The following is a 16,416-nucleotide window of genomic DNA, read 5'->3' as shown; positions in this document are numbered from 1 at the left end:
GTGTAATGCTATCCGTGTACTAGATCCAAACAGGATTTAAAGGACAAAGGTGTCTTTTGAATGGCCTGCTCCATTCTTCTCCATTGTGCACTGTTATTGCTACAAATGGATTCTAATACTCTGGTCCAAACAATGCGCCTTTCAGACCATCGGGTCTGGAGTGACCATTTTGACTGGGGTTGACTACTGCCTGCCAAAGAGAAGAATACATTCTAGACCAAAGAACATTTTTCTTAAGAGTAGAGAACTGCAGACAAAGCGGAGGTAAGCTAATGCTATTAGCTACAGTTAATGTGTTGACCTGGAATCATGTGTACGTTCAAAAGTTTTAGTCGTGCAACAGAAAACTCCGATTGGACAGATAGTCTAGCGAGCTGTCTGGATTTACCCTGCAGAGATCTGAGGAGCAGTTAACCATAGTCCTCACAAATCCACCGGAGGTTAGAACGCCAACACAAAGGAAGAGGAAGTGGACGGACATCGGCGAAAAGACATGCATCCGGCGGAATTTCCTGTGGCAGCGGAACAGTCCCAGAAGTGGAACGTTGTGGATATATAGACTAGTAAGTTACACACGAAAGCATTGCAGGATAATGGCATCTTATAATAAAACATAATGTTGTCAGACTTTCAATAACTTATAAATTTGGATATAATTGGAGTGGGTGAGTGGGGTGGGTGTCAGGGCCCTGAGCTACGATAGCTAGCACCATAAACGTTGTGTGCACACTGGCTACCTGAAAATGTTGGGTAGGCCATGATGAATCAGCAGCAGTTCAATTTCCAAACCAGGGGAAGGCACTCCAGTTTTAACCCCCTGAAGCAAAACTAAACTACTCCAATTACAGTTTTACGTGTGTGTGTTTGATTCCTCTCTCATATCAGGTGGCATAAACTAACTGCCCTGAAACCACAGACTGAAAGAGCATAGTGTCTGTAACATTACTAAGTTACTGATGCCAGGAAATTCAAGTTTGGTCACAGGCAACCACCACAGCTAAACTTGTTAGGCCAAGACACCTGTCTGTCAAGCAAACATGCCCTATATTCCTTGGAGCCAGCAACTTGTGGTTATTAGAGGAACTGCAGCTTAGGACACATGCACTTAAAGAGGAACTTCACAGATTGTAAACAAAAAAGTAGTATAAAGTCTTTAGTGTCTCCAGTAGGAGCTGTGTGAAGTCTGATAAATGTCCTTGATGATGTCAATAGAGTCAGCATCGGTTTGGGCTGAAGACTACAAGTTCGAAACTATAAATAATCTAAAGGGGTGAAGTTAGAAAGAAGTGAGTTTACCAGACCTTTGGAGCCCCCACCTCATCTCTGCTCCAGGCTAGAGGCTCCATTAGCTCCATTAGCCTCTACTAGCATAACACACCCACGTCTCCACGACCGGATGACAATTGTCTGAACGTCATGAATTAACAAACAGGCTGATGTTGTGGCCTGAACGTCGGCACTTGTCCTGGCCCGACCTCTGATTTTCAAAACCAAACAGGAACACAATCTCCTAAAGGCCGTTTCCTTCTCACAATCAAACAAGTATGTGATAGTTGCTATTTTTAGATGGCTCTCCTCTTCTCTTTCTCCGTCTCTGTTAGCCCTCTGTTACCACCCTCTCTGTCTCCTTTATCCTCTCTCATCCTCTCCCTTTTTATTTCCCTTCCTCCCCATTTATCAACAAGCTATCATCAATGCCCTGAACCATCTTTCCTGACATTCACACCACCCCTACCGACTGAACCAAAGCCAAAAGCAATCCACCAAAAAAGCACTGCTCCCAGCTGAAACAATGTTACACACAATCTGGCCTGTACACTGAGCTGGGAACGTTTCTGGCTCACATGTCCATATATGGACCTGGACGGACCTGTGGGAGAAGAATGGGTTCACTCTTGATTCATTTACATACAATTCATTACTTGGAGTCTTATTGTTCTCAGGCTGTTGGTGAAATGCGTACTTTATAGTGTTGCAGATCTGGTTCTTTTGAGGGCAAAACATTCACATTACCTAATTTGTAAATCATTTGGATGAAGCTGTGGGGGGGTGGCGTGACAACACAATATGATAGCTCTCTCTGGGTATTCCTTTCTTAACAGGTCAGCACTACCAAGACGGCTTAAATTTTGGTCAGCAGTGCAAATTCACATGTCAAAGTTGTACCCTACACAGAAAGTGTGAATTTAAAGGTAAGCAGTGACCACAAAATGTTGTGCACAAAATGTTGTGCTCATTGTTATGCCCCCAGCTAGAGGACTAGTGCTACTGGGCTATCCTAGCTCAGAGCCAAAGTTTACCAAAGCTGTACACTTGGTCTTTGCAAGTGGAACTGTTGATTGCGGTAATTTAATTGAAATGGGTTAATTTTGCTGTTTTAAATGCTGATATGATTTTAAAGAGTTGCACAACAAGTGCAACCCTGGAATAAGAGCTATTTACCTATACCAAAGACTAAGAAACAACTCGCTCAAACCAGGGAAATATCAAAATGACTTAAACACTCCTTGAAAGCACACAATGATACTTCCTTTCTATTGTTTTGCTGACTGGACCCTTTATATTTTAGATGTTAAATAATCAACTCTTTCCGTTATTTTCTAAACATACATGTATACTGTACATCTCATGAACATGCTGATCTTTTAATATATTTTATTGCAAATCTATTTTTAATTATATAGTTTGATCTCAGTTAGAAGATCTGATTCATCAAAGGGGATGGATCTTATCAACTCATACTAAAAGAAAAAGAATCAAATGAGAGGAGAAAAAGGAAAAGTGGTAGGAGTGTAGGGATGGTGTGTAGGGTGGGGTGGGGTGAGGAGGACACGGAGTGGAATGAATTCTCCTGGTGGGTGGATGAGCAGTGGAGAGGGAGGAACAGGGCTGTGACTGAGGAGGAGGAGGAGGCAGGAGGAGGTTAGCATAGAGAGCCGGGGATGCCTGTGCTATGAATCAGCTGTCTAAATATGGTGCCTGCTCTTCATCTCAACACACCCATACACTCCCTGTACAAAGTGGATGAACATCTCTCTCATATTTTGCTCTTACCCTCATATATTATCCCCCCCTCCTCACAGTGATGGAGGATGCTCCTCGGGTAGGTTAATCACTATTCTCACTACACAGTATGTATTCCTCTCAGCCAACAGTCTTTACTAAAGGTGGCAGTAGGGTTACACACATTCAGGTTCCACCAAAACAAGTTCCTTCCCGAGGCTATTTTGCAGCAGCTCTGTGGCTCCGTCCAGCGCTTAGCACCGCCCAAGACAATTGTGATTGGTTTAAAGAAATGCCAATAAACAAGAGCACGTTTTTCTCCCATCCCAGAATGCTATGTGAACCAGCCAGACCCACCTCAGCAAAAGCGAGACTAGGGACAGGGGCACAAAACAAACAGGCATGTACCTGATCTACACACTAACTGTCCCTAGACCCCCCACTGTAGCTGGAGCATTAAACTATGCTTCAAATGAACCAAGTCACACAACATGGCATTAGACATTAGAGTCTAAGGGCAAAAGTGTTTATAGCTGTTCCAAAGTGGCTGTATTCGAATGCGGGTTTAAAAGCCTGCCATTATAGAGAAGATGCAATGAACACAGACATGGATGATGGAACACATTTTCAGACAGTCTCTCCTTCTTGGTCCACTAAGACCAAGAACGTGGATCACTCCAGTTCTGAGGTCTTTACACTGGCTTCCTGTCTCTCAAAGAATTGATTTCAAAATATTGTTGGTTCATAAACACTTAATGGATAGGGCCTAAATACATTCCTGATCTGCTGCAACATTATAAACCATCCAGACCTCTCAGGTCGTCTGGGACAAGTCTGCTTTCTGTTCATGAGTCAAAACGTAGGCTAATCTTTATTTTTTGAATATTTGTTCTTGTATTCTATCCTCTTTATTTTATTTTTATTTTTACATTCTGTACGTGTGTTTTGTGTGTCTGATATTTTGCAGCTGTAACACTGAAATTTCCCAATTTGGAATCAATAAAAGTCTAAATCTAATCTAATCTGATTTAATGCAGGGGTCTTCAACATTTTTTAGGCCAAGGACCCCTTAACTGAAAGAGAGACGGAGCAGGGACCCCCTACTACATATATTGTATAAAATGAAGCTGCATATTAAATTGGGCCTACAATAACATGTAGCGCAGCCTAAAACCTTTTTGCCTAGAATACTAAGCTATTAAAGTAGCCTTTTATAAATCACGTTTTTATGTTAAAACATAAATGTGGCACAGTGAATCCTTAGGATGAACTGTATCTGGGGATGGATATCTAAGTGACTACCTTACTTATAGGCCAGTAAGCCTATCATCAGTGGGGATTTATATTTGCTAATAAAATGTTAGATTCATGTTAAGACTTTTTAATTTTTTTAAAAACTTCAAAATTTTGCAATAATTTGGAGGCCCCCCTGCATTGACTCTGAGGACTCCCTAGGGACCCCCTGTTGAAGATCCCTGCTTTAATGGTTTATGTAAAGCACTTTAAATCGGATGGCAATTTGATCTATTGTGAATATAAAGAAACTGGAAAGTGCAGCTTTAATCAACTAAAATTGGTATCCCTCTGCTTTGCTCTCTCTGTTTCTTTCTCTCTCTCTCCCACACTGTGAGGTAGAGTTGTCACATTCCAGGTTGGATCCTCAGTAAGTGTTGTAAGCGCTGTTATCTGGCAACACATGGCCTCAGCTGTCAAGGAACTGAACACAGATAAAAGGGAGTAAATCTCAGGCTTACTGGATATTCAGCCTTAAATGAGCCAAACACACACACACACACACACACACCCATGTACACACACACACACACACACACACACACACACACACACACACACACACACACACACACCCCAGAGGAGGACAGCTGCTCATGCTAACAGGGAGACACTTCCAACAGATGTGCTGACAGATCTGCCGCTATGTTACACATCATACAGTAGCCTGAGTTAGTCCAGCATACCAGTGGCATTATGTGATATTGTTTGCTTCGATGGCATCAATCACAGGTGGTTTTGATTTGCATTAGACTGATATTAGTTTTTGACTCATTGCAATGATTTACAATGAAATATAATGTAATCAGATTTCTAACAATGCCAAAAAAAATCCTATAATGAAAAAAACTCAATTGAAACCAGGGAGAAACAATGCTTGTGTAGAATCAGGTCACTAAGTCTTCCTGTAGACTACCAGAAAACCTTTATAACTATGTATTAAAATGCATATATACATACTGTATGTACAGTTGTTTTTCACAAGAAAAAAGATGAACTAAGTCATATGTCCCATCACTCTAAGCCTTGTTAGGACCACACTTGTGAAGGGGGCCCAGGAGGGGAGTGGAGGGAAGACTGGTGGGCCAACAGCCGCTAATAAAGCAGAGCTTAAACACCCTATGCTAGACTACAAAGGCCTCGTGCTGTGTCCTCCCTGTGCGAGCTGACCAATGTGATGATGAACACGATTCAGTAACAGTGTGGTTTTATTATCTGCAGAGCACCAGGGTGGGGCTTTTCCTTGGGGCACAAACAGCACAAGTATAAATCAGGGGTGTCTGAATCTAAACTTATTTCCCGCCTGACACAAACTCAAAAGTGAGAAGCATTTGGGGAAAATGTCTGGGGAAAAAATCAGAAAATAGTATGTGTTGCTATGTCACAAAGATATAAAAATAGACTGATATTAGCTCATGAACCCCCAGTGGATAAGATTATTACCAAGGGACTCCTATATGGGAATGTTGATGCTGATTTTTTTATTTTTTTATTGAAAAGGCAACACTGTAAATGGGAGATCCTGGCAGTGGGAGTGAAAATGTATTCAGTAGTTATTCTTGTGTATTCTTCAATAATACCATGTGAATTAAAACCATGTAACCTTAGACTAATCCCACTTTTGCTGGTGCCCCTGAAGCAACATCAAGGCCTCAGAAGATCCCCAGACCATTTTGAGAACTAATGCTTTTTTCATTGCCAACTTGTTTTTATCTAATGTAAGGGGACCTTGGGTGTTCTGAACGGTGCTTCTAAATAAAATGTATTATTATTATTATTATTATAATTATTATTATTTCCATTTATTCTACTTCAACTTCTCCATATATACCTTGGTAATTGTCAAGTTGGCAGTTTTTCTGACAAAGACCGGTAGGATTGAAATGTTGTCTTTTTCGGTCTAATAAAACTTTTTTGGAACTATAATCCAATACATTTCAAAGGGACATTTTGTACAGTTAATAAAGCAGCGTAACTAACATAAGCTCAATGTATCTGTTGGCCTAGTTTATTTTGTTTGTCTTTCCATGATGTTCTTACTACTACTACTACTACTACTACTGCTATCTTGCTGACTCTGCTAGCCTGGCCGGTCAAAGTTTTCAAATGTAAACATCAGAGGAAACAAGATGAAGATGAAAAGATGAAGATCACTATCAGCTAGGACCTATGGCTACGATCCTGACTACATGAACAGGCAAGACCATCTCTGTGTCCGTCTCCATCTCTCCATCAGAGGGGGCTAAAGAGGAGAGCGTGGAGGAATTGAACACCGACAGCGACTTCTCTGCTAGGCATCCTGCTAGCCAGTGTGCAGGCGTCGGGCGGTGGGCTGGGGGGCCTCTGAGTCTGTGTCTGTTTCCAGCTGGATGTTGGGAGCTGTGGTGTCCTTTCCCTGAGACTTGGCTGGATCCTGGAGTGCCGGTGCCATTCAACCGGGTGACTCTTCTTCTGTGTGCCGACCTGACGGACACATTCTGCTTCATGACGAATCATGCACAAGATCAAGGAGCTGATGGGAATACATTTCACTGGAATTGTACCTCGTACGAGTTCATGATTCCTGATTTTCGTTACAAATAAAATGGATTGATTGACTACCACTATAACTACTGCTACAGATGTCTTTGTACGTCCACAGTGTTCTCAGGGTTGTTGTGGGTGGCATTGATGTGACTGTTCATGATATAAGTCAACAGTACTAATAAATCCTAACAAAAAACAAAAAGATAATGCCAGTTGTAGGGATGTTCGAGTCTTTCACTGTCTACTGCTGCTTTTGAAAGAATCCGCCCTTGACGGGCAACAGAGGAGCACAGAAAATTGAAAACAGAACAACACATTGTGGTTTGCTTTTTTAATGAAGATGAATCTGACATTATGTCATAGTTGGCAACCATAAACTAAGCCAGTGTTTTGAGTTAGTGAGGGAGCCAGAGATAGGCATTTCAGGGGGAGTTTCTCTTGCCACAGGGCCCAAGCAGTTGGCTAACACTATCAAAATCCCAACCTGTTTTGTTTTTCGCTCTGTGGTGTTCCAAACTTGCAACACTCCGCTTCAAGATACTAATTAAAATGTTGATTTATGATCCTTCCAGGTTGAGAGTCATCAGATTCTTTCAGATGTGATGATGGAGATTAGCATTTTCTTGCTGAAAGCTGTGACCTAGTCATCTGCAGATCATTATGTATAAAAACTTACATATACTTATATATACTATATACTAATATGCCAGGACAAGGAAGCCAAATATATTGTGTTAACATGTTAGAATAGCATTAACTCATACGCATTCACAGTCAGACAGTCTGGGTTGCTTAAGATGGAGCTCTCATTTGACTTTTGCCCAACTGGAAAAGAGACCGAGAAAAAAAGAGAAAGTGAGGTCGGTCTAAGCCATGATGTCTGAGTCAAGAGTGGAAACTCTGAATGTCTCGCGCCACTGTGCAAAAAGCTGCAAGCTATTACACATCACACAGCAGCCTCAGAGGCTAAAAAAAGAAACAGGGCTCTCCTCAACTCCCCTCAAATAAAAATCTTTCTTTCTGTCTTTTCAAATGAAACATCTGCCCTTCAGAGCTTCCCTCTCTCCTGTCCCTTCCTCTCTGCTACCACCCATTAGGCAGCCAGCGAGCTTGGCTTGTATTCTTTAGTCCTATATATAGTGTGCTTTGTAAGGAAAATATGTGGAAGCCACCTTTACTGTATACTGAGTATTGAACCAATGTAAAGTAGATTTGGGGTGGGGCAGGGTTGGTACAGCGCAACATCTGGAAGGTTTACAGTCACAGAAATCCACCCATGATCAATGCTTCTGTATTTTGTTTAAGAACATAATGAATTGCGTCTGTACAGGCTAAAGGTAGAATGAACAAGAATAAGAAATGGCTAAAACAAATGTTTGCACTTTGATCATACAGCCACAAAGAGATTATGTAAAAACAGATTTTATTTGTATTTAGATACTATTTTCTAAAATGTAAGGTAAAGGTATTACATACCAAAGTGGAAAATGTGTTTTCCAATAAATAAGTGGGAATAATGTATCCAGTAATTGTTACCATAAGTGTGGATGTGTATCAACTTATATACATGTTATATACTACTAATTTGTTTTGCCACATACATTTTGAAGGCAACATAATTTCTGCCTGGATTATGATCACAGACAACGTTATTCCAGTCAATGAAGTTTTCCTACCGTATAGAAATGATAGGGAGGGGGTTAGGGTGGATGGTTGGCATGCAAGAGTTCAGGTCAGGTTTATGATACAAAAACACTTCAGTTATGGGTAAGGGTATATTTTTCACATAAAGTGTACAAGCATCAAAGCGTAACTTAAATATATAGAATATTAATGAGTAAATGATGAATGATAAAGTCGTAGGCAAATAAGTGAGAGGTAAAAATTACCTTATTTGTTAAATATTATCCATCCTGGGATAGCATTACTTTCTGATTGGTATGTTTTTGGTATTGTGGGTTCAGTGATGAGATATAGTACAGCCTGTCACTTGAGCACTTGCTAGCAATACTTTGAGGTAACTCGAGCCACTCCCTGAAATCCTCTGCACCTCAGCAAATTGAGAAACATCTTTGGCAAACACTTTCATGTTCACTATTTGATAATAACCACATCACCACCACCATTTTTTTAAAAAGGGATGTGGCATTGAGATGACTTTCATTCCCATTCAAGAGCCCAAATGTTTGTTTGATTCACCCGAGGGCCACACCCATCACTGTACCAATAAGGTGCCATATCATTTACATACTCAGCCTTACACCTCAAACACACAAACCATAACCACACATTAATACATGTATTTATACACACATTCACTCTCTCACCTGGTAGATCATGACTTTAAAGTTGCGTCTCTTGAGCAGCTCAGCCTCGTTGCTCTCCAGCTTCTTGATCTGGCCTCCTTGCTTCTCCAGGGTGGCCCGCACAGTCTTGACGTTGACGCTCACCTTGCGCACTTTCTCCATCATCTTATTGACGCTGTTGGACGTGGTGCTGTGGCTCTTGGACAGTTTGGTCAGATCGCCCTGAATGCTGGTCACCGAGCGCTCCATCTCCTGCTGCCTGGCTTCCAGCCCGCTCTGGGTCTGCTGGATCTGGTCCACCGCTCCAATGATCTTATCAAGCAAAGACAGCACCATGACCCCGTTCACCTGGGAGTCCAGCTTCACTGCGTCATCCTTGTCTTCCGCCGCGTCCCCCTCTGTACCCATGATGGACAGCTCTTTCTTGGCTGCGGCAAGGGCATCGTCTTCATCATCTGAGGGTGGAAGGTTGACCTCATCGTCTGAGATCTCGGTGAGGGTTTGAGGCTCTAGCAGGGCACTTGTGGATTGCAGTGCTTCCATGGCTGCCATGTTAGTGGATTTTTAGTGTTCAGTCAGCTAATAAACCACTAGTTCTTCTTGATGCCTTTTCTTTCTCACCTGCTTTCTTCTCTTCTCTGGATCTCTGTTCTTTACCTCTCCTACTTCTAAACTGACTTATCGCTCTCCAGCATATATGCACTCTCTGTCTCTGTCTATATCTCCTGTCTACTTCAAATCCCTGGAATCAGGCCAGCGTGCAGGGGAAGCCAAGCGATGCTGGATGTTACCACATGAGCGTTAGGATGTGAATGCCACACCAGGCAGAGAAACCCTCCAGTCAAGCTACAGCTGGCAGGGTATTTTCTCTCCACCCCCCTCTTTTTCCATTGGACTCTCCCCCTCTCTTTAAACTCCTCCCTATCTCCTCCCTTAATACACACACGCACATATCAGTAAGACTCCAACTCCAGCTGGTAGGTCCAGCCCCTCGATGATTCAATAACACACCCCTTTGGTCTAGCCTTTTCCCATCGGCATGGTTGGAATAGTTAGAGCAGAGCTGCACTGATCTGCTTGTATACAAGCTCAGGCACAGCAAAAGGAGGAATGTCAGACAGGATCTGTTCCTGTTTCCACTCCTTTCCCCCTTCTATGCAGAGAATGTTCAGTTCATGGAAGGCGTGTCAGATTTATAATGGATAAAAGACACCAGGAAGGAAAAGGACATAAAGAAGCTTCAATTGGCAACAAAATGATCTGTTGAATGAATGATGAATTCTACTGTGTTGCTGTAAAGTTAACATTTGGTATGTCACTTTTGCAAACACAGAGAAATATCTGGGTACTTTGCTGCTAGAAGTGAACTAGTACCTTTAGTTTGACAAAAAATAATAACTCAAGGTCCTTACTAGCCTTTTCTGGAGTTTTTGACTCTATCTTCATTAGCGAATGGTGTTGTGCCAGTAGTCATGGAGTTGGAATCAGCCATTCAAGCCATTCACTGATGAAGGCCGTGAGATGTGGTTATAAGTTCAGGAAAAAAGTTAGTAAGTAGACTTTGAGTTAAAATTATTTTGTCAAACTACTATTTCCAATGTCAACAAAAACTTACATGCTAAAGTACCTACTACTTTTAGCTCTGGCTTTGTCATCAAGGAAAGCTAAAATCCATTCCATATATTGATAAAACACAGGGCTTTCAAACGGGGAGTGTTCATGTCCTGGGACATGTCCTTTTAATCCAAACCACAGTCTTTTTTTCTTTTTTCACGTAGTAGCCCATCTAATAAAATGATTGGCTTGTTTGTATAATTTGTACAAGTATGACAATGAATTTAATCTGTGGTACAGACGCAGCTGTGGTGGTGGTCTGGTCTGATTAATGAGGCTTCTTTTGGGGTCTTTGATGTTACGTGTTGCCATAGCAAGGAGTTTGACTGACAGACACAGTTTTGCGCTGCTGTCGCTGCATAGCATACTTAATAGTTAGACAGAAATGTGACAACATTAAATTATATTATTTTTGTTTTACAGCTAACATTCAAACTTGTCATCCGAGTCATCATGCCTCAAGTCAAGTCAAGTCTTGAGTCATTAACTTACAAGTCCAAGTCGCAAGTCATCAAAACGGTAATTTGAGTCGACTCGAGTTCAAGTCATCAAGTCTCAAGTCCACATCTCTGCCTCATGGTGACCGGTACCCGGCTCAGAGTAACCTTTCCTCAGCTACATGTAAATTTACCCGTGAAGAAAGCTTAACTTATCTGTCATGGGACCACTAAACTTGACTTTCATTTGACCGGTCGTCACGTGACCAGACGACTATCGCGTAATTTCATAGGGTATCATATGAATTGTTGTGCACCCGCTTTCGAATAATATTATACGAACCTGTTCATGATAATAAGTTGCCACATTTAATTTGCAATTATATTCACCAGCAGTTGGGTTTTATCCTGTGGCTGGTGGGCCACATGCTCGTTTGATCTCAAGTTTTTCTTCAAAAGGTAGACTTTTAAATTTGTTCTGTAGAACATAATCCACATTGTTCATGGTGACCAGTTACTATCTTCTCTAAAACATATATTATAACTTCTGGCAACCTTGAGCAAGTAGCCAATCAAATTGCAGCGGGCCAACAGGCAATCTGCCCCACTTGGCTTTAATAATTGAAGGCTTTGGGCATGCGTAGTTGTGCTAAGCACAAGTAAAACACCATTTTAGAATTATTCTATCCATCCACTGACCTTAAATTGTTTAATAATGATAATATTATCAGAAAACCAAGGAGGGTTTGTAGACTGATAAATTAATACATAAAGGTTTTTAAAAAAAAACACAACAAGCTTAAACTGTTTGTATTAGTGGGCATAAAAGAAGCCAATACAACTACACCAATACCACACCAAAACAATTATCAGATAGTGAGCATGTACAGCACTTTAGAAGCATGCTTCATCTGTGTATTGAAAGTAGAGGAGACTTGTTTTATTGGTAGTGGTGGACTGATCTTTACACAGCTACTTGAATATGTCTTTATACATTTTAGGCAATACTGAAAAAAAAGATTCACCATAACTGCTTGACTAAGCCGTTGAACACCTCATCCATTTAGCTACTGAGCAATGGCATTGATTCAAAATGGACAGTCAGTTGCAAGTGGATAGTAAAAAGTGATTGTTTGCCTCAATTAAGTTATCAGCGCTGCCTTTTTAGTTATCAGTAGTATCAAAGGTCAAAGTCCAACACCAGCATGAGAGAAATATTTTTGGAAAAAGATTTTAAAGATTCAATCTCTTATTTGAAATCCATGGAAAGCCATTTTCTAAAGAGCACCTACCAGTCATTCTCAACATCAGTCTCGACATCTGCTGCTGAAACTCTCATCCATGCATTTATTACATCAAGACTTGACTACTGCAACAGCCTCCTATATGGTCTCCCTTCATCTGTTTTACAAAAACTGCAATACGTTCAAAACTCTGCTGCTCGCCTCCTCACCCACACCGGTTCAAAACAACACATCACCCCTGTCCTTCAACAGCTTCACTGGCTCCCTGTACAACAGCGCATCCATTACAAAGTTCTACTCACCACCTACAAAGCTCTCAATAATCTGGCCCCTCCATACCTCACAGACCTCTTACAGCACCATCGCCCCTCCAGATGCCTTCGCTCAGCTGACTTAAACCTCCTCCAACCCATCACCAAATCAACCCACCGAACTTTGGGGGACTGAGCCTTTGCAATAGCTGCCCCCACCCTCTGGAACTCACTCCCCATCCACTTGCTTGCTTCTGCACAGCAAGCAAACACTTGGAAAAAACATTCTAATACGTACAAATTATGAAAACCACATGGCAACCCGGAGTGAGGCAGAAAGCTATAAAAGCTGTTTCTCATAGAAGTCTGCCCCAGTAATTTATGTACATTATGGGAGTTCCATGCTTCCAAAATTGCTCGCTGGCAGCCAGCCAGTGTCCTGGTTTAAACCCTGCCCCATGTGGAACTAAGAGCGGGTGAAACTCTGCTGTGGCTGTTTGTAAGAGGAAAAATTTGACAGGATCTTGTTTTTACTGACTCAACGCTTGACCGGTTGTGGACTATTCCACCACATCTGGTAGACCTTATATTCAGAATGCTAAGACGAGTGGTTTGGGTAGCACTTTATTTTAGGTGGTACTAATAAGAAACGAGGTGTCATGAGCATCCCACAGGCACAAGTTAGTACATGATAATCATCTAATCAGAGTTTGGTATAGTACACACTGTAAAAAAAAAATTAACAGGGGATAAATCCCCACAACAGGACTGATTATTAGCAAAAAATAAAGGCTGCCATCATCAATATTTTTATAATAACAATGGATCAAATGATGATATTTTTTTGTTATTAATTTTTTTTATTAACATATAAGAAAGTACATACACACACCTCAAATTTCTAACACATTTTAAAGTCAAACCCCCTCCCCTCCACCCTCCAGCAGGTTGTTAATACAAACACAGACAGAGCATTCTTATCTCAACAAAAGACCTTTCAAATCAGATATCAACTTCTCCCATATCAAAATTGTATGCGGCTGAGCATCATTTATTCTTGCTGACAACAATTCTAGGTAAGAGATATCCAAAAACGACAGGAGCCAGTGAACCCTAGAGATATCATGAGATTTCCAACGCTGAACTCCTATCTTCTTGGCTGCAGTTAAACCTGCTAGCCAAACTTTACGAGTTTTCTCTGGAAGACCAAGACGGGAATCATCATTTAAGAGATGCACCGCAGGATCCATCGGGAACTGGACTCCTGTTAAATCGGCAATAACACCAATCACCTCCCTCCACAGACCAGATACCCCTGGGCATTCCCACATAACATGCATAAAGGAGCCAGTGGTTTCGTGGGGGCAGAATGAACAATATGGATCAGAGACCAGACCGATTTGGTGTCTTATTCTCTGTGTTAAATAGGCCCTATGGCAGAATTTCAAATGTATATATCTATGGTTTGGGTTTTTTGAGGCACCAGCTATATTACCCCAAATAACCTCCCAGTCTAAGTCCTGTCCCACTACTGATATATCTCTATCCCAGGCTTTCATTCCTGGTGTGGGCATATATTTCTGGGAATTTAATTTGTTATATAGGTATGACACCATCTGCTTGGGAGAGTTGTGTATCCAGCTCAAAATGGGATGGTCCTTTAACTTAGACCCCCAAGGAACCCCGTAGGCTTTACAAGCTGATCTTATTCTGAAATAAAAGAAAAGGGAGTGCTTATCAACATCATATTGAGACACCAGCTCCTGGAAGTCAAGAATAGCGCTTTCCCCACTAATATCCTGAAGGGTATTAATTCCTTTCTCTTTCCAATGCAAACGGTTTTCCCCCAGACAGAAGGTGAGTGTTATGCCATAACGGGGAAGCCTTGCACCACGTCTTTTTAAATTTTATGAATTTTTCTGCTACTCTAAATATTTGTATCATATACGCCATGATCGGACCACAAATGACGATATTTGATGTGAAAGGTGTCACTATTAGTAATGAACCCACAAAAACAGTTGCCCCAGTTCTGTCTTTTGTTTTTTCGGCCCACAACTTTACTGTTTTGGTTCAGTCTCAGCACTCTCATAGCCTTGTCTTTTCCTTGTTTCTTATGTTAGGTTGTGTTCACATCAACATAGCCCTGTATAAAAAAAAATGTATTTCCCCATTTTCCTCAATACATAATCATCCAGCTGGATCAAATACATGGAAACCGATTCCTGGTACATTACTTGTATTGTGAACACCATGTTTCTATCCATCATGAAAATGGCCCTGCAGAGGATTTACTTCCTTCACCAGCTCACACCGTGATTATTCGGTCTGTTCGCTGCACATTCATCAGTGTCTGGTTTGGATCAACCACCAAACAGTACAGGGACAAACTACAGGAGACAGCCTACTGCAGAAAAATCATTGGTGATTTTAATCTCTAGAGGCAAGAAATAGGCAGGTAACATAACTGCTTCAACCTGTTTCAACTTCTCCCTTCAAGTACAGTAGGCAATACAGAACACTGTACTCCAAAATAACCAGACACAAACACGTGTTCTTCCAGTAGGCCATCACTGTGATGAAAACTTAACACCAGTGTCTGGAAGAATCCCTGTGCAATAACCCTGTAACCCTGTAAAGCCAAATATCAATGTAAGCGTCCTATGTGTACTGTGTACACTGTCATATCAACCTAACTTGTGTTTATAAAGGAACCTGTAACATTAATTATTCCATATTAACATTAATCTTCAAATCATTTGGAAGTAGCATTTGGAAGTAGCATTTGGAAGTAGCTCAGTCTGTAGGAAGTTGGTTGGGAACCAGAGGGTCGCTGGTTCAAGTCCCTGTATGTGGACTGGTAGCTGGAGAGATGCCAGTTCTCTTGAGCAAGGCACCGAACCCCTGCAGTTGCAGCCCACTCACTCTGCCATCTCTCCATTAGTGCATGTAGCATGACCTGAGCATGTGTGTGTGTGTATTTCAGGCTTGTGTGTAGTGTGTAATAACAAGTGTGAATTGTAATTTCCCTATTGGGGATCAATAAAGAGTTTAAATTAATTAAAATTAAATCTGTGCACATCATTAATTCTCACTTCACATCATTAATACTCCAGCCAACTCATTAAAGTTATCAACAACACAACATTTGTTCGACAGAATAAACCTTCATAGTACATATGAAGATGAATACAATCAAAATCCATAGCATTCTTAAACAGGGGTAAGGAAAACAATCTCACAATGAGCTTTCAATCATATCTCATGATCTTTATTAGCACACTAAGGAGCTATAAACAGCAAGAAATAAGAGATAAAAGTAGATCTGAAGCAGGTATTCATTTAAAACAACCTTCCTTTGTGCTCAATAATTTATTTTATTTATAGCCTACAGCCTAGCCCATTATCACAAATTTACCTCAAGGGGCTTTACGCTCTGTCCAGCATATGACACCCTCTGTCCTTAAACCCAAGTTTTGATTATTGATAAAATCCTCCAAAAAAAACTTTAACAGTGAAAATCGAACAATAATAATAATAATAATAATAATAATAATAATAATAATAATAATAATAATAATAATAAAATAAAATCATGATTTTGAGCAACATAATGCACCACAGCGAGTGATTACTAATATACATTTTTGAAATGCGTTTCTATGATTATCATTTTTGGGTCACACCATGCTTTTATTTTGGAATGACGTATTTTGGGGTATATTTCCGGCCGAGTGTATAT

At 40.9% G+C, this 16,416-nt stretch overlaps 1 protein-coding gene across 1 annotated transcript in view; it reads right to left on the bottom strand.

Annotated features, from left to right (window-relative positions):
- The window catches only part of cavin1b (caveolae associated protein 1b), a 28,838-nt gene extending 18,849 nt beyond the window's left edge, over positions 1 to 9,989 (bottom strand). Inside the window, exon 1 of the mRNA XM_028567499.1 lies at positions 9,150 to 9,989. Within this exon, the coding sequence (XP_028423300.1) occupies positions 9,150 to 9,680 (531 nt within the window). The 5' untranslated portion in view covers positions 9,681 to 9,989. The remainder of the gene's footprint in view (positions 1 to 9,149) is intronic.
- Between the last annotated feature and the right edge of the window lie 6,427 nt (positions 9,990 to 16,416).

The sequence above is a fragment of the Perca flavescens genome, chromosome 21, assembly GCF_004354835.1.
Source record: "Perca flavescens isolate YP-PL-M2 chromosome 21, PFLA_1.0, whole genome shotgun sequence".
In the NCBI taxonomy this organism is placed as follows: domain Eukaryota; kingdom Metazoa; phylum Chordata; class Actinopteri; order Perciformes; family Percidae; genus Perca; species Perca flavescens.
Note: the sequence above shows the minus strand (reverse complement) of the source record. Positions and strands in the feature narration are given on the sequence as shown.